Source organism: Hoplias malabaricus, chromosome 2 (genome assembly GCF_029633855.1).
Source record: "Hoplias malabaricus isolate fHopMal1 chromosome 2, fHopMal1.hap1, whole genome shotgun sequence".
Taxonomy (NCBI): Eukaryota; Metazoa; Chordata; class Actinopteri; order Characiformes; family Erythrinidae; genus Hoplias; species Hoplias malabaricus.
In genome coordinates, this window is record NC_089801.1 from 12,837,701 (window position 1) to 12,857,251 (window position 19,551).

Genomic DNA, 19,551 nt, shown 5'->3' on the forward strand with positions numbered 1-19,551 from the left:
TTATACATATTTTTATATATTCATTCCAAATGATCACAATAAACATCTTTTTCGGTGGATTCTCTTTTGGCAAGTCTCAGAATGAAGTTTGTGTTGGTAAAGTAAAAAAAAAAAAAAAAAAAGTTATATTAAAAGTTTACATATTTCAAGTGAGTCATCAGTTGCAACTTTGAGGTCTTTTTTACCTGAAAAATCAGTTGTTAGTGAGGATTCTCAATATTACTAATTGAGGTAGTTTTGTATTACATTAACTGTCCAGAAATCCAGCCTGTAATAGCAAAAATAATCACAGTATTACCAGATAAATATACCTGAAGTTATTGACATTGATGCTCGTGCTAGAACCAAGTTGTTCCAAATTATTTGTTCTATAGCTTGTTATGAATAGAGAATAAAAAAAACTTGTAGTTTTTAATTTATGGATGTGAATATTGTCACTTAGGAAAATCACCAGAAGGGTAAATATTCCAAGTCAAAAACGTTAATTTTCTATGTGAACAATTGTAAAAAATGTCAATATAATTTTACTTTTGACTTCGGATCATTTCTATGGATTATTTATCAGAAAAGTTTCACAATGTAAAGTGATGCTGATGTACAAAAAAATGGCAAAAATGTAAATCCAATTTCATTTTAAATCATACTTTTTGAATTTGTTAATTGATGGATGTTTTGACACACTGACTAAAGTTTTAAACCAAAATTGTCCTTGCACTGTTATGAAAAACTGTGCTTAGAATGGCCAGAAATGCAACCAAATATTTGAAAAAAGGTCCTTGTTGGTCTTAAGTTGACCGTAAGATATAAACACAGTAGTATTGCATGATGCCCGATGTCTACTTTGGCATTTCTGTGTCCAGATCACCTCCAGTTTCCTTGTACTTTTGCTCAGTCTTTCTTGGCTTGGATGCTTGGGATGGTCAGGGTTCTCTTTTTAGCTAAATGGAAAGCTATTCCCTTTTCATAGTAAGCAGCTTCATTAATGAAGAGTGGATGGAATTGTTCATCATCTTCATACTTTACAACCTCTCCGGAGAACTTGAGGAACATGGGATCGCCAGGCTTCAGGAGACAGAAATCTTGATCCTGTTGGAATTATATTAACCACTTATTAATTAGGCTCCAAAATAATTAACTGTGGCTAGATATTTTCCAGTCGTTATCTTCTAATGATGAGATAAAGCCTTGTGTACAGATAGACCCAAGGGTATGCCCTTTGGCCCACAGATACAATAAGAGCCCTCTTTGTTAGCCTGTATAATAATTGCTTTATAAGATCACTGTTGAAAATCTATTTCAGCAGGACTACTACAGCAGTGGAAAATTTGCCACTAAAACAATATTATCAGAGCTCAACAAGCTTGGAGAAGGACATTTATGTTTTCTTGATTTAAGGGGCATCACCAGAGACTAAACTTAGTTTAGTTAGTGTCAGGATTGTAGAAACTCTATCTAAACTCTAACTACTATGGAACATAAACTAAATACTTCTCTTGATAAAGGCTTGTAATATAAATATTAAAATTAATTTTACAATATAAGTAGTACTGACAAGCTTGCTAGTTTTGTTATTATGAGTGTGGTCAATCCAGAGGTCAGTACCTGCAGTTGTGGGTGGATAGTCACCATTACCGTCTTAGTCTCTGGGTCTCGAGGAAAATCAATACTCTTTTCAACCGTGAAAGCCTCTATGCTCCCTCCTTCAATGACTTGTCCTGAAGACAGAGATGCACATTAGACCTAGTTTTATTCTAGTACATTTCCAGATTAAGACTTTAATTAGCTCAGACTAGCATAACAAGTACCTGAGTTGAACTTTCTAACCCACTCTAGAACTCCGTTAACCCCCTCTTTCATGACGTTGAAGATATCCGCTCTGATAACACCTTGAGGCTGTGGGCCAACCTCTAAAGCTGAGGAACCAAAATGATTAGCACACAGAACTGCATAATGTACAAAACTGAGCATACAGCAATAAACAGTCACTTACAAATGCCATACTTGCCCACCGATTCCAAAGAATAAGCTTCAGAGATTGGAATATCCAGCAAAACCAACCTCACAGGCACTGTGGTTATTAGTGTCTGTTGAGGAAAACCAATAATCCATGAATATGCAATATCTACCTTCATAAACATGCAAGAGTATATTTCATGTGAAACCGGAGAGGTAATTAACAGAGAGACCAGTCTCATTCATTATAAATAATACCACTACTGCATGCACTGTAAAATATAAACATAGAGGCCTTGGAATTTAAGTCAAAGTTCTGTATTTTTTGTGTACTTTATTTGTATTAATTCAAATCTAAGCTTGGATTCTTGGATCCATTGCTGGAAAAGGAGCAGTTGTAGAAATCTGTGTCCTCTATGGACTAACTGAAAAATGCGTTAAATCCTCTGCCATTTAAGGATCCATGAAAACAAATGTAGCTGGATCCAGGTTGCAGGTTGGCATTTTAAAATGACCCGACAAATTTGACACTATAGCTGCAACTGCGAATGCACCTGACTGGCCAGGTGTAGTATTATATTGAGTGGCTATTTTAAAGCCCCAGTCTAGAACTTGGATACAAGGTCTGAATTTGAAGACATCTGTAATAAGGTTTAAGTATTTAAATTATTTAAAGCACCACCTGCGATGCTTGCCCATGGGCATTTCAACAACGTTCAGTCAGCCACCGATTCAGTTAGAAAAAGCAACATTGTGAGTTTTCCCAGAGCAACTTACAGGATTTAAAATTATGTTAGAGGCTAATGCAACATTAGTAGTCTTGCTCAAGGACTATTATTGAGCAGTGTTCTTCCACAAGCTGGCCATCAAATCCTAGTCTGCCATGCCGTGTGCAGAGATGTTATCCCCTATGCTATACCACCTCTTACAGGGTCTGTAAGCTACAAAGAAGGTTGACAAAAACAATTAATTCGACCTAATTTAATTTAATTTTGATTAAAACACGAGACTTGGTCTTGCCTGCAGGTATCTGAATATGTGCAGGCAGATCCAGTTACTGTGTGAGTAGGAGATAATAGTGAGGCCCATGTTAGCCGTTGTGTTATGAAGGTCGCACACTATGTCTATGGCATCATCTGTAGCTTTAGGACCCAGCAGTGTGTTCAGCTCCTGAGCTCTCCGGACTTCATAAGGTGTGGACTCTGTGATGGGAGAGCTAAGGGACAGAAAGGAGTTCCCATTACATTTTCCCATGTGAAATAAATAATAGTTATTGCATTATTAACCCACACAAATATGGCTTAAGGTCATTTGAGAGAGAAATTGACAATGGTAATCATAAAGATAATATAATATACATAAATAAAGTAATACCACTCCTGACCTGAGGATGTCACTGGTGAAACAGCGGTTCAGGTCTTTGTCCACATATCTGGTGCACGCTTTGATAGCCCGGGGGTTGGACAGCACAGTGGTCAGAGGAATGGGCCATATTGAGTCGCCTTTCTCTTTCCTCTGTCTCTCCAGCTCAGGCACCAGGTAGACCCCTGACATCTCATTGCCATGGGTACCCCCGCAAACAGCCATACGCCGCAGTATTGGTATAGTTACCACTTCCATCTGGCAAAAGTCATGTAGGTCAATCATAACTCTGAAATAATTAGTGCCATCAATGTCAGGCTCCTTTGCTTTTAGATTTGAGATTAAATTTGCCTGCTTGTAACAATGAATGCTAATCCCTGTAACACCTACTCTGCATATGCGTCCTGCCTACATGGCTCCTAATTTAGTCATTATTAGTAGTATTATTATTTTTGAAAATAAGTGTGAAGTGCATGATAAATGTGATTGACCACTGGGAAATTAACACATCAGTTACCGATTAACTGCCTGCCAATGTGTAGAATGCATGATTGTCATGGAATAATGACTGATTTTAGAGGCCTGTTACACAAACTTCAGGGTCAATAAAGTTAATACTGTTCCTGTTTAAAGTACAACAGTGCTGTTAAAGTTCAGTAGTGTTCCCTAAAGGTACGTTAAATTCTTATCTCCAGAAGAGGTGGTGAATATTTGTAATATTTAATTATTTCAATATTTATTGTAAAATAAAAACAACTAAATATAAATCCAAGAGATGAAAAATGGAGCACATTAAACTAAGTGTCTGCAGGAAAAAAAAAACCTGCCCTAAAAGTTCACAGGATTGGTTTGTTAGGTTTATGATGTACCAAACACTGGCTTCTGAATCTGCAATATCATGAAAAACTGTCTCTGTAGTTGTACCCTCAAAGGTATTCTGTACATTTACTTAGAGAACATACTTACAAAATCTACAAATATAATAAAATAAGGAATTAATTGTGTGGATTAACGTAAGCCCCATCGCCAGGTCTTACATTGTGCTTTTTAGTTTACACAGCTCTATAATGAAGGATTACAAATATTGACCTCTGGAGAACAGTATGTAATGTAACTTTAGGGAACAAAACTAGACTTTGAACAACTGCTTTAAAAATTGAAAACAACTTTAAAAGATACATAAACACAGTTTCTACATTTAGTGACCAATAATGTAGCTCTACAGTATATTTTTCAGAACGTGTGCACTGCTTGCTTTGGAGCACTGCATTTTCAAAGTGGTAATGTTCAGTTATTGGGGTTGTATCGTTATTTTTAAGCATTATGGGTTTAATTTCTTGAAAATTAATTATTTGGAAAGTATTCTTAAAGAAGTGATTTTGGAGAGTTAAGCGATGACTGAAGGGTACATTTAACTTGCATTGACTCTATACATTTTGTCTTCATTCTACCTTTTTCTTCAAAATTTCTACTAAAATTTTAAAAACATTGTTCAATGGTACTAAGGAGCACCTTTTCCTTAGGGCAGGAATTTCATTGTGTTAATGTAATACCTTAATGGGAAATTCACTGTAAAAATTTCCCATAATTTTTGGTTTGGTTTTAACAAAGCCTCAGACTATTCAGGTGTGAAAAGCTAAGATCTGCAGAAACTCAATTGTCCACTGTAGTGGAGACAGGAGCCAGGCAATGAAAAACTGTTAATTGAAACATGAAATAGTTATAAATATAGTGTCTGATGCATTAGGTGTTGTTTTTTAATAGTTTGTGATATGTTGTGGACCTAAAAACATTATAAAGTATATCAGTAAAAGCAAAAATATATAAGGAAGTACATTTTTCAGATTTACCTTTCTCGACATTGCACATAAATACTAAGACAAAGATGTCTAAGATCATTCGCCATTCTGAACAGTAAATAAAATTAATAAGTTTTCATTGAAGACAGAGATAACCTGGTTTCTTCACATTATGAAATCTGAGTCTGTAGGTTTCTCTGCAATGCACCAAAACACATGGAAACATCCTAAATCACACTATTTACTCCTCCTTCACTGAAGTTGTAAAATTCGAAAATGTATTTGCAAGAAGGCATAACCCTACCGTAACTTCCCAACTGTCAGTTCTCAGAAAAACTGGGAAGCCCCATATGGGCTTAATTATACATCAAGAAAGTGCATAGAGTAGCAAATGGTGGCTTGGAATTACAGTTTTTCACCAATACAGAAGTAACAATGTTAACAATAAGGGGGGGAAAGTCTGGATCCTGTTTATTCTGTTACTTCTGCTTCCTGTTAAGTAAGGTCAAAGTGAAGAAAAATGGAAGAATCCTACCATGCACTAGTGGTGAAAGAGAGTCCTCCAAGCCTTTATGTCCCCCTCTTAGCTTTTACATTTATACAAGGCAGCTGCAAACCTTTGAACCCTCAGTAGTGACCAACAAACTTGCATTCATATTCAAGTAAACGGTGCAGCTAGCTCACTAAACTGGATTCCTACGTCAATGCAGCAAGCTACACGTCACACACACTCAAAGCATGTGCACACCCTCAGGCTTAAAACACTGCACCACCCCATTCTTTGACACTTGATCCTACACCCATACACAGTAACCCTCAACATCAACACTAACACGCTAGTCAACAACTTCTTCACTTTCTCACCTCTGCCCTGTCGCAGTTCGCCTGTCAGCTTCTTAGTTTGACCACCAACCTTGTTTGGATTTCACTCAGCTGGAACACTACCTCTCTCCTATGGACAGACCCAAGTTTCTGGCTTCTGTTCTCATAAACCAACAATAACCACGCTAGTCACACAGCTAACAGATCTCAGATTACAGTGAAAGCAGAAAACCACATGGGAACAAACATGCAACATTACGCTGAGTCATGCAAACTCATGAGAAACAGGGGGTGGAGTATGAGAAGAGACGAGGAAGATGGAAGAAATCCATGGGGTTGTTTACAGTTTTGTCCCATCATGATAGATTCCTCGTCCTGTAGGTCCTTCAAGTGGAAACTGCCTAGAAAACATGAACAGGAAGTGAGACAGACAACAATTATTTCGTTGTGCAGTGCTAGGCAGAATCAATAGATTTCAGTGTCATGATATTCAAAACCCAGTCATTACCGTGTCTTGGGATGTCTTAAGACATGTCTAAAGAGGCATTATGAAGACGTCTTAAATCATCTTGAGGCATGTCTTAAGAAATTAATACGTCTTTAAGACATACCTATAGACATGGATCTTAAGATGTCTTGACTATAATAACATCCAAAGATGTCTCAGGTTGTAGGATGCATAATTTTTCTGTTTTTATTTTCCCTAAAATATAAAAAAAGAGGGAATATTAAAACAAAAACATTATGCATTATTTATAGCAAGAAATCTAATATTTTACTTTAGTGTCTATTTTTTTTATTCTATGTAGGATGCATAACAGTATTATTTGCATTCATAAATATTTTATAAACATTTAAAAATATATATATACTAGTACATGCTACAGTGAGAACAATTTAATACATTAAAAGTAATACAATTAAATACAATTATTATTAATACTAATAATAACATCATCAACAACAACAACAAGGCAGCTAGGAAGACAGCACAATAGATATAAATCAGTGTAAGTCAACTTTATACATAATATCAGTAAGATATATGAAAAATAAAATAAGATGAGAAAAATATTTAAAGATTCATTTTAAATACACAACAGTATCATAAAAAAGTGAAAAAGCTAAGGACAAGGGTCAAGGGCAGAGGTGAATGAAACAAAGTATAAGAAAAAATTAAATTAAAAAAAATTTAAAAGAATAACGTTACTCTACGTGGGCATGAAGATATCAGTTTTTTTTATGTAGCACATGTTGTTGAAATTGTGGCGAATCAGGGTCTATTTTTTTCACAGTAGTTACCACAGCTACTTGATATTGTCCCTATTCCAAGATGATGTTGAGGCTGCGAAAAGCTCTTGTGGTGGAGATAGACTAGAGTGTCTGTAATGGCTGAAGGTGCAATGATAACCTTAACCCCCTCTTTGAATTCTTCACAGCCAGTTAGTGGATCTTCCCTATATAGTGGCTGAAAGGTTATGCCCTCAAACAGAAGCTGAGGATTTTCTTTAACAAAAGATTTCAATTGGTTACATTTACAGAACTTGGCAGGCAATCTGGTCCCACATACAACACATTTCTCCAATCAGTTTAAACATGAATGGGGACAATGTAGCAGTTTGGTATTGGATATAAACCTGTACATGGCCAGTAAGGGGATCATTAATGCTCTTCATAACATTCTTTCCTCTAATCCAGACCTAAATGTTAAAATATTACCAAAACTATTATATTTGTTTACATGTAACATTTAAAAGGTTCTGGCTTCATGCCAAAAGCCATACCAACCTTTGCTCTCAGGAAAATGTGCTCTTGGGCCAGGATTCAGCTAACCACATTCTCAGCAAGGTCAGGCTGTCTTAACTTTTTACAGATATGTAGGTTTAAAATTTCCTGCCAGATTCTATGTTCATGGTGTCTGAGATCTGTATTGAAACGGTTAATTATTATACAGGCAAGAATATTGGCTTCCTTAGCTCTGCATCACTCCTACCACATTACTGTATTATACTACTTTTCAGCTTCCCCCTGCCATATACATTTTATTAACTTGGAAATTATGTTCTCAAATGAGGACAGATTAAGGTTGTTTAGTGATATCAGTAGTACATTGGGTGTTACTGTGCTTAAAAATGATGGCATTGATTTTTGGTTGAAATGAGTTTATTTACAGACAGATACATTTTTATTTTGGTCTGATTTAAAAATTTGATGCTTAAGTTATTTAAGAGCCAGTGTGTTATTTGTATAAGGGCGGAGGGTCAAGGTAGCCTGATATATCACACATTTTTAGTTGTATCACACTCACGTCTCACCATTGTGTATTCTAGTTAATTATGTTGCATTAAAGGCGACATTCACGATTTTAATCAAAAACACTGTTTATAAAATTCTGAGGATGTTTCCTGTCCATTTGCTGTTCTCCAGGCGGGTTGGTCTAATGTGTTTATGAAGCCCCAGTGCCTGTAAATGGGTAATAAAAACCAATGTCTCAGTCCGGTATGCTAGGCTTTCTCTCTCTCTGCTCACAGCAGAGAAAAGGCAACTTACACAGATAGACTGACTTATTTTTAGATTGAGTTACAAATTAGTTTCTGTGGTAATTCAAACGGTGAATGAAAGCTTACAGACAAGTTAAACTTCAGCCACGTACAAACATGTTGTTTTTTCTGCTCAAACACAAAGTTCCATCTTAAACGTAACAAACCAGAGCACAGTGTTTCTCTAAAATCATATATGTCCCATTTAAATCTTTTTTTATATATATTTTGTAGATGCTGTATGAAATTAAATGACATGACTTTCTTGTGCTTGCAATGTGGATGCAACTTCTTTCAGCATTTGGAATTACAGAAGTATATTTGTATTCCGTAGGCTACATAATTCTGTATATTGTAGAGAGCTGAACAATATTAACCTCATTCAGAACAAACAGATACATTCTGATGAGATACAATAAGACTTATGTTAGGGTTTTTGTTTTTTGTTTGTTTGCTTTTTTGTATGTCATTTGTTTTAACTGAATATATCCTGAAAGATTTTTATCTCCAAGTAACAACTTGCAATTTTTTTACACCTATTCCAGTAACAGCTGTTGTTCAGGTATATGCTGCACAAAATAAGTACAAGGGAACATCATATTACCCTTGTAATGCACATAAGCCATAACAAGCCAGTAGTTGATCATTAACATCAACAACTGCTCATTATTATTAAACACTAATGAGTAAATTAACTATTTGCAACTGGACTCAAGCTCAGCATCTCTGACCCGGTTAATCAGTGCATTCTATTTATTAATTTAATTTTGTGTTTTCCCCCAAACGTTCCCAACTAAAGTGAAGTGTAAAGTGAAGCAGATTTTTTAAAAAGAACATTTAAAAATTGACATTTTATATTTGTGAAATGGAAGAACAGAACAAATATAAACTAGGTTTGAGAAGTCAAGATCTTCTCAAGAGAAGACTGCATCAAGATCTGAGTTGAGTTTTACAACTCTATGCACGCTGTCACACAAGTCTGTGGTTGTAGATACCACAGCACCATATAAAAACAAATAAAAAGACTCTGGAAAATTTTGAATTAGACTAACCCTTGCTACTGCTTAGCAATGTAGTAATAAGTTGCCAATCAATTACCAACAGCTTGATTTTTATAAAAACGATTTTGAGGTAAATGTCTACCTACCAAGACCTTGTCTCTGTTGAAGTTCACTGGCTAATATCAGTATAACAGACCCAGATTCTCCATATATGGGATCATAGCCTGACAGGCCATGGATTGATGTGGCATCTGCAACATCTTCTGTCATCAGCAATTTGTAGAGGGCATCTAAGATCCCAATCCTTTTGACTATGTTCCTCTGCATACTAACACCCTTCTTGGGGGCAATGACTTGAGTACAGAATATTTCAGTTAAGTTTTAGGTAATTCCATGGCATGCCACTTAATGTGTTGTGCTGTGTATATTTTTCACTCTCTCTCCCTCTGTCTCTGTAATATTCTAGGTTCTACAGTCTATTCCAGTCCATGTGTTTGTTCTAGAGTTCGATCCATGTTCCAGTCCATGTGTTCTGTCTGTCACTGTTTCCTGTACGTCATCTTGGTGGGAATCATAAATACTTCTATGTGTATGCTGCTAGCCAGCTGTGCTCTGTGCTTTTGTGACTTTGTTGTGCATATTGAATTGTGTTTTCTTGGTTTTGACTTTGTGACATTCCTACTTTGACTATGAGTTTGTTTTGCCCCTTTTTGGTTACTGACGTTAGATTTATTTTTGTAAAACTGTGTGTGTGTGTATATATATATATATTTTTTTTTTTTTTTTTTTCTCACCAGAGCAGGGTTGTTTTGGGAGTGGGTTGTGTGTGTATACCTAGGGAGTGAGGTAAGACATTGTTTTTGTTTCCTTTTTGTTACACTTAGGTAGGTTAGAGTTGTCTGTGTTTGAGTCAGGTGGTGTGTGTGTTTGTGATTTTTGTCAGCATAAGGCCATCCTGAAGTTCACTGGTTTTTGTGTCATTGTAAATATCACATCTACAATATATATTCTATTCATTATCCATTCTGTGTTTCAGTTTGTGCCCTTTTCCTTCCATATTTTTGTCCACATTCCCATCTCTGCTACAGTTATTAAATTTCCCATACATTAATCCTAAAACACACACCTCATTCTGTTACAGCTCAACCCTAGACTGGGTCATAATAATGTCAGTTCTAAAGTTCAAGAAAACCTCCAAGTCTCTAAATAGTTTTAGAGTAATTTTACATACTTTCATAATGTTGTAAATGAAAGTTTGCCCCATTAGAATCCAAAACATATCTTAGATATTGTGCATAGAGAATGACTGAATTGGTGTGAAATGAAACTATATGAAACACACACTAAAATTTCCCACAAAAGGCCCATTTATTTATTTTTTTATTTTTTTTATGTCAGATTGCATGATATTTTTTCTTGTTTCTAATCTGTATTCACTGTTCAAAGTTATATGTTGAGTTTGGGTTTGCAAAACTTTAAATCATTTTCATATATTTCTTTATGTGCAATATTATACACACAGTAACAGTACTACAAAGTAACACTAGTAAAGCATCTCAATGCATTTAGTATATGATCAACAGATATTTTAAAATAAAGTTTATTGATAAAATGCTCAATTCCATTTTTCACTTTAGGGTGAAGGTTACAATTAGGTTTTGGGTTGAGATTAAGCGTAAAGTTAATATCTACATAGTGTAAGTAATATGTCAACATCACAGCTGTAACATATTTACTGAATTTATTCAGATGCCTTACTAATGCTACTTCACTGGTTTGTTACCGATAGTCTGAGTGTTTATTAATCATCTACAAAATACAGTGTTGGCCATGAATTGTTGATTTAAAGGGAAATATTTTTAGTGTTGTTTTTGTAACCAGTTAATATTTCTCCTCAGATCAGTCATTCTGCAATTCTACAAGATACAGTGTAGGGTGTTTTCAGACTTGTTAGTTTTGATTAAAACGAACCCTGATGCGATTACTCTGTTAGTGCAGTCCCTTAGAGTAAGTGAGAATGCTTGCTTTTGAACTCTGCTGCGCACCAAACAAGTGGAGCAGGACCTCCTGAGCAGGTGGGTCTGGGTCAGTTTCTAAACAAACACTGTTGCAGTTTGTTTTGAGTGCGAACACAGTATGAACCAAAAGTATCAAAATGAACCAAACCGAGGCCGTGACATCCCAAAATGTAACAATAATTGGGTTGGGAGGGCAAATAAAAATTAACAATGACCCAAGGACACACTCAAAGTCTTCTCGCTGTAGCGGAGTTGCTCTGGTTTGTGCAGTGGAGGAATTCCTGGCTGTTTTGACTCCTTTACCATTTTACCACCTCCCTCTGTTTCCAGTTGGTAAAACTACCTCCAGGTAAACGCATTAAGCCATTAAGTCTGAACACACTTTTAGATTCTAATGAAGCTGACTTTTTTTAAAAAATCATTACTAAAAACTACTTTCTGTACAGACTTGAACATTTGCATGGATGAATGAGTTACATGGAAATTTTCACAGAAATCTATGACATGACTTGACAAATCATGGATGACTTTCAGAGAGGAGCAGCAATTACCCATGTCCTTCCCTCTGTGGTGGTATTGCCCAATTCTGTTACAGTCACCTATCATAGGATGGCCCAAGACATTTCTGAGCAGTGTGAATTGTAAAGCGTCCTTGGGTGTCTAGAAAGGCGCTATATAAGTGTAAAGATAGATAGATAGATTTATCTGCTCTCCAGTATGGAAACCTCAATGAACGTTTACACAGCATGCAACCTCGGCTTTTCACATCTGGACAGCAATAACAATTAAATATACCTTGTTTACATATGATACATACAATGTACAGTACACTGCAAAAGTATTAAAAAGGTTTCAGAATCAAGCATAGAGAATGCATTTTAATACATAATCACACTGGTGGACTTTGGCTGTTTGAAGGGCAGAGTCCACCAGCCGATGAACACTGCAGTAGAATGGGTTGTACTGAAAAGTTCAGTGACTTTCATTGTGTTATAAATAATCTCACAGATCACTAAGTGCTGAAGCATAGAGCATGGATAATTCTTCTGACGTCAGTTGCAAAAATTGCAACCAGGGCATTTGAGGGGGACTCAAGGGGATGCTCAGGCATACAAAGTGAATACAGAATAAGAATAACCAAGAAAAAGAATATTGGAAATAATACTACGAATCCAGAGATATGTTAAATACCATTGCAAGTTTCAGATGTACACACTAAGCTTCCTCGGATGTGTGCCTAAAAGCAACAAAACAACAAAATGTCATCTTAAGTTAGTCAGATGTTTGCTGCTTATAGCACTGCTATCTAAGCAATCTAAATACAAAATATTTATTTTATATATGTAGTTAACTTAATTTCTGTGCTAACAAGGTAAAGAACTGATACTTACTCACGCCAGCCCTTTGAACCCACCATCCCTTTTGAAAAGACAACTACTGGTTATAGTTCTCAATACTGAGTTCCAGACTACTTCAGGAAGCATTGTCAGCACAAGAACTTTTTGTTGGTTTAAGGCCTGATGCCCAGTCAACACTTTAAGGATGAACTATTAACACCAGCAAATGAGACAGGCCTTATCACTCAGATTTAGCTCCTCATCTCACTAATGCTGTTATAGAAAAATGGAAGCAAAATCTAGTCTATGATGATTTTAGAATTACATTACTGTTAGCAAGCAGATATTGATGAGTGTCCATATACTTTTGGCCATGGCTTTTGGCTACTCAATGCAATGAGACTTTTTTAGATTCTATAGTGGAAAATAGCACACCTTCATAAACAGTTTGTGGTGTTCACATATTGTTTACTGCAGCTGCTTCCCCGATCTTCGGAAAGACTAGCAGACTGGATCAAAGAAATTGTTGCTCAACAAAATATTGTTTTTTGTTACAAGCGAGCAGTTATACTCAGCTTAAGCAGATGTAAATGCTTCAGGGTAGTATATAACATCCCGTGTGATAATTGGTAAGAGCTGAAGAAGATGGAGTACTTCACAGCCTGTGGCACATGCCACGTGATCAAGTTCTGGCAGCTGAAATTAAATGTAATGTAAGGCAAAAAACAAATAGAATGAATGCAGCGTATCAATATATATTATGTTTTACCTGCCTGATCCAGTGAGGCCTCTCAATGGCCGTACTGCCTAACTTCAGTCTTAATGTTGCCCCAAATAAGACTAATCTCCCAACACCAAGTGCATCTAAATGGAAATTGTCTTGTCTCATCTATAGATAAAAATTAAGAGTGTTACTCTAGAGATATTAACCCTTTACTGAATGGTGATAACATATAGCAACAATTAGATTTTAATTAAGATTTAAACCATTCAGCCTGACTAGAATTTAAATGTCATTTTCCTTTTATGAACCAGTTTACATCAACATACCAGTGATCCTTGAAACTTTGGCAAAAACGTGCAAGAAAAGTGCAAATTCTGTTTTTTAAGGCATAAAATAAAATAAAAGTACAGGGTTATGCAGTATAATGGAACAATGTTCAGGCTACATTTCCTGTGCTGTGAAATAGACAAAAGGCTAAGACTAAGGTACACTAAATGCAGAATACAGAAAGTGTGTGTAATGGAAATTTTTATGTCTCTGTTGAAAGACCCTGTCTGCTTGCTTTGTCTATATATTCATTTCTAATCGTCAACAGAACTCAGAAACTAAGTGTATGTCAGGTCAGTTCAAGGCCAGTGCTTTATCAGAAGAAAACGCTCTGTCTCTTGTCTTGTATATCAACCTGGGATGTCTCTAAGGAAGCTAAGCTTGCAGAAACTTAGAGTCTTAGGGTTATGACGTATAAACTACCTAGATAAACTCTCTGTGAAAACATATTCTTTGTCCACATTCACATAGTACTCTGATATTGTGTGCTGACCACCTTAAGGTTAAATAAACTACTTTCTGATTGAAAATGCTGTGTTAGATTTCAATTCTTAATACTTGTATTTATTTTCTTCACCACAATGTGCAAAGTCAGCAGGTAGAGTTAGGAAAGTTAAAGAGCAATCTATAGTTTTTTTTTTTTTTTTTTTTTAAACTCTGAGTGATAGCAGCTTAGGTGTTTGTGTGCATTAATAGGTGAGGTGTGCAGATAGTATATTTGAACAATGTAAATACAGTGTCTCAGAGTTATGATCATAAAGTGTACAGTACAGGCAATGAGCATAGCAGCCAAAAACACTTTGCATCTAAAAAAAAAAAAAAAAAAAAAAAGTGTAAAACAAATACAAAAGTGCTTCTGTGTAATGAATAACATTTTTTTTTTATAATTCGTTTTTTTTTTATACATCATCTCATCTGTGGGGGGAGGGGGGAGATAGGGCCTGCTGTCCCTGCCACAAGTGCACATGCCAGTGTCACCAAAGGAGTAGCATAAGCAGGAACGTTAGTAAGTGTTGCCTTATAATACAACCCAGCATCTTAAATGAAGGCTGCTACAGGACAACTATGTTTTATTTAATTTTTTTTTTTATTATTTATCCCCCCCACACACACACACTGGATACACATAAGGGCCTATGGAAATGCAGAGAAAACTGCAACTGAAGTAGTGAAAGTGATGGACTCTGAGCTTTAGATTCATATTTAGAGATTTAGTATTTTACTACAATATCAACATAACTTCTTAATTTAACTCACTTTAGTTAGGTCAAAGGCACAATTTGGATTAAGCCACCTCCTTGCTGGGATGTGGCTTTATGACCTTCTAACACCTGATGAGCAGCAGTGCTGCTCTAGAACTTTGCAGTCACACCATATAAAACACACTGATCTGAGTAAACTTACTGAATACCCCTCTACTCTCCCCAACCTCGATCTGCAGGATAGGATTCCACTTTCATATGCTGAGTGGGCTGTCCACGAGGGCTGCAGAACAGTACACTTAGATGTAGTATTACATTCATTTAATATAATTTATTTTGTGAATTTTATTACCTAGGTTTCACTCTTCTGTAATTCTCAAAATACAGATGTTACTAATATAAAATCAAATTTTTTATATTAATTGTTTTCCTGGTTCAAACTATTTTTGAACCAAACCTTTTTTGTTCTTCATTAAACATTGATATTTACATGAGCTAATTATTCTGAAATGTTTAAAGAATGTAAAGATTAGACAACCTTAAATGATTAATTATTTTAAGTATACTACACTTAAGACATGATATTAATATGAAAACACTGTTAAACATTTTAAACACTATTTTGTCTCGACTGAACCGTCTTAAGACATAAAATGTCGGTGTCTTAAGACAATATGAAGTCGTAAGTCATGTCTTGTCTTTGCCCTGACACACAAACTTATAACTTTCATGTCTTAAGATGTTAACTTTCATGTCTCAAGACAGAGACAGCGTCTTCACTCATTAGTCACAAGGTGTCTTGAGACATCTGGCTATAACAAATTGTCTCAAGATAGCTCTGCCAAGACATCGTAAGACACAGTGACATCTGGGTATACACTAATGTATCCACATTAATACACTTTTTTAAATATTGTTTGGAGATGACAATCAAGTTTGAAACCACAGCTACCAATTGGGTCATACAGTATGTCTGACTTCAAATGGATTGGTTCCTTTAGTTTGCTTTATTTACCCATTTTCAGCTTTCAAAGAGTACATAACACTTCAAACATTGCAATAACCAATATGTACACCACGGAGTGAGCAGAAGTAATAGCAAAAATAATATTTAAAAAGAATCATTGGGTAAACTGCCCTTACCTTTTCTTTTATTGCATTTCTCTCCTCTTCTGTCACGCATTTCCCCAGTCCTGCTATAAGAGCTGCTCAGATAAGTCATTTAATCCAATAGAGTTGATCTCTCTCTCTTTCTCTCTGTAACACACACACACTTAATGGATTTAGAGAATACATTAAAATGCAAGCATACACACATTATTGCTCACATGTACAGCTGGATCAACTGAAGAACAACCCTACATTATACTGCTTCATGGAACACTACCAGCCACCAGCTGCAGCACACTTTTCCATTTACTGTAAGTGCACTGTTCAAAACATCAGTCTAAAAAACAGCAATAGCTGACCCTTCACACCCTGAGAATAGGTAGGTTAAAGAGAACTTGGAATTTGAAAATGAAGGGACCATAACCTTTCCCAGAATATCTGTAGACAGTGTCTATTGTGCTCACAGCACTGACATCAAATAAGCATTTAATTTGGGGTTTACACACATACTATAATATAGGTGGTTCGCAAAGCCTGCAATATAGCAAATATATCTTACACGCTTGTTCTACAACTGCATTATTGTATATTACCGCAAATACATTAACACTGTCGCCCTCTGTTGGCTGTAAATATATTGGCTTATAACATACACTTGCCAAAGTGATCCTATCACGCATAATTACAGGGCGGTCAGCCTGATAGTGACCAACTGTGTAAAATGTTCTAGCCAGGGTACAAATACATCATTAAGGAAATCAAAGGGACATGAAATCTGCCAAAGAAATATCCCCCCCCCCCACATGATTCTCCAATGAGGTCAGCCAAGACATGAGCAAAGTATCCATGAAGATGTGCTGGAGTTGGTGTAATAACATTAACATGCATTTGTAAAGTTTTATAACATACCAACTTCAACTGTTACGTTTGGTGCACAATTATTATTTTTTTCTTCTGTTTTGCATTGGACCTACAACACAACATGGGGGCTGGTTGGCCACGTGTGGGAATTAAACAAAGGCCTCCAATGTAAGGCCAGTATTCTATGGATTGAAGTCCCCACCCAGTAAACAAGGAACGTCCCTGGACGTTCAAAATAGGTCTAAAAAGTACTCTGTCCGTCAAGGATATGTTTTAAACATCAATGGACGTCCAAAATCCATCTTAATAAGTTCGTTAAGTTGTGACCAATCGATAACGTCAGTGGACGTCCAAAATGCGTTTTATACAAGTAATTTATTTCGGGACCAACTAATAACGTCAATGGACGTCCAAAATACGTCTAATAGTCGTCTTTTCAACTTTCATTTTCAACCTTAAGAGAACGTTGATTAGACGACAGTCATTAAGTTATTTCAACGTGGAATCAACGGCTAAATGTTTACTGGGCAGCCATTAAGACAGACAAACCTAAATGTAAATGTAAAGTTTGACAGGGAACTGGGAAGGATCAGACCAGAACTGTTTACCTTCTAAACCTGGGCTGGACCAGATATGACACGTGAGGAAAATGCTGGAGAGGAATGTCAGAAGAAAAGATAAAACAAATCAAGGAACATCAGGGGTTGACAGAGCAAAAGAGAAATCAAATCAAAACTCTAAAATATTAAGCCAGAAGAATGACTCTAGAGGAGTCCCAAAACATACGCTCCTGGGGACAGTCAGGAGCAAGCAAGGAGCACAGGGAGCCCCAGGGCGAAATTCAATGGGCTTACCAAATTACCAGCTAGCCTTGTTTTGTATTCTGAAAGGACAACACAAAGCTGCGGAAAAGCTTCTCTTAAGCAGAGGCAGGCACAGGTGCTACTGATTGTATTTAATTACTCAGCAGGTGCTCTGTACCTCCCTCTGGTGGGAGAGAGTGGCCTAGACCTATGTAGTTTCTAACACAGCGACACAATATAATAAAAAAGCTGATATATATATATATATTTTTTTTTTTAATTTATATTTTGCATTGGGATATCTTGCTCCTCTTGCCTATTAGTCTTCACTCACTCTGGTATGGTTCAAAATCTCAGCTCACCATCCTGATTTAACCTAGTTTTGAGGGTCATTGGGGAGTGAAATCAGGATGGTGAGCTGAGATATGGCACCACACCATGGCTTTGTCACTGTACCATGTTTCCCCTGACACAACACAAACCCATGTCTTGTGCTGGGTCTGAGAGACTCTTCCTAACTTTGGTGGATGTTATGGCCATGGATGTTTCTCTATGTTGTGTCTCTATCCTGTCCTGGCTATATATTCTAGGATCCAGTCCTGGGTTCCTGACTGCTCATGCTGGATGCCAGAAACTGTGTCCATGGTTTGACTTCAACCGTCCACTATAAAAGGAATGTTTACGTCACACAAGGCAGGGAGATTTCCTCACTGTTTAGAGAAGACTGTTTATTTTTTTTGTGCGGTTGCACTCTGTTCGTGGTTTGACTTGTTAGTTGTTATTTGTGATCTTTGCGTATCTGTTAATGTATATATTTGTAGTACTTTTTCTAGTAATACTATTTCTAGTACTGGTTGTAGGGAGTGGCTGCCATTTTTGTTTGTTGAACAAGGGTTTGTCTCTGATTAGCAAGGGACAAAGGTCTTTGTTTTTGTCTTCCTGCACAGGTTAGTTAGTGTACCTAAACTAGTTAGTGTGGGGTTCCTTTGTTGTTTTGGCCTGGGTCACTCCTGAAGTCAATTTTCTGGTTCACTAATTGTGAAAACTACCTACAATACATTTCACAAAAACTCCTAGTTGTAGTATATTTTTTGCAAACATCACACTGTCAGTTAAAAATGGTCCTCATTTCATTTTGTGTTGTGGTCTGACCTAGGCCAGGTCATAACATGGACGGTGTAAATTATGTTTTTAAACAATCAGAAAGGAGATCTCGTTAATATCTCAGTAGTTTGACATGTAAAAATAAAGGAGCTTCCTGCTGCTCAGACGTGTCTCCTCACATAAAGACATCCACATTCTCACGTCTCTTCTTAAGTTTTAGTGGAGATCTCAGTAAAGTCACAAATTGTGCTTAGATTAGCCAGATGAACCAAATCCTGCTTTTTCTATTTTATCTCCTTCATCTCTCTTGTGTCTCCTGTCTCCTTTTCTTCTCATTGTTTTTATCTTAATATCATAAGTCCTGTTCATACCATATATGACATTTTCATAAGTGAATATTAGACATGAAACTCTTGCAAGTTTCATGGTAAACCACAGCCGGAGGACAATATTACTGCTCACAAAGTGCTCTGTAATGGCTTAGAAGACAGAATCACACATGGTGTGATTCTCCTAAAATTCCTTAACTGTAGAACTGCTGCTTGTTTTTCTTTGATTATTTTTCATGCATGCTTATTCTTGTATATT

At 36.3% G+C, this 19,551-nt stretch overlaps 1 protein-coding gene across 4 annotated transcripts; it reads right to left on the minus strand.

Annotated features, from left to right (window-relative positions):
- Nucleotides 1–312: 312 nt before the first annotated feature.
- Nucleotides 313–17,962, minus strand: LOC136674537 (N-acyl-aromatic-L-amino acid amidohydrolase (carboxylate-forming) B-like). 4 transcript variants are annotated; one of them, XM_066650568.1, is made up of 11 exons: nucleotides 17,911–17,962; nucleotides 17,665–17,708; nucleotides 16,229–16,342; nucleotides 6,548–6,639; nucleotides 6,184–6,337; nucleotides 3,338–3,573; nucleotides 2,974–3,169; nucleotides 1,991–2,084; nucleotides 1,806–1,913; nucleotides 1,603–1,715; nucleotides 313–1,086 (listed from the first exon to the last, which is right to left on the minus strand). In XM_066650568.1, the coding sequence occupies exons 5-11, from the start codon at nucleotides 6,190–6,192 to the stop codon at nucleotides 889–891; spliced, it is 954 nt and encodes a 317-aa protein (XP_066506665.1). In that variant the 5' UTR covers nucleotides 6,193–6,337; nucleotides 6,548–6,639; nucleotides 16,229–16,342; nucleotides 17,665–17,708; nucleotides 17,911–17,962; the 3' UTR covers nucleotides 313–888. The 4 variants fall into 4 exon arrangements, with proteins under 4 accessions (XP_066506665.1, XP_066506682.1, XP_066506691.1 ...); XM_066650585.1 differs by having other exon boundaries at nucleotides 5,419–6,337; XM_066650594.1 differs by lacking the exon at nucleotides 6,548–6,639 and having other exon boundaries at nucleotides 6,281–6,337.
- Between the last annotated feature and the right edge of the window lie 1,589 nt (nucleotides 17,963–19,551).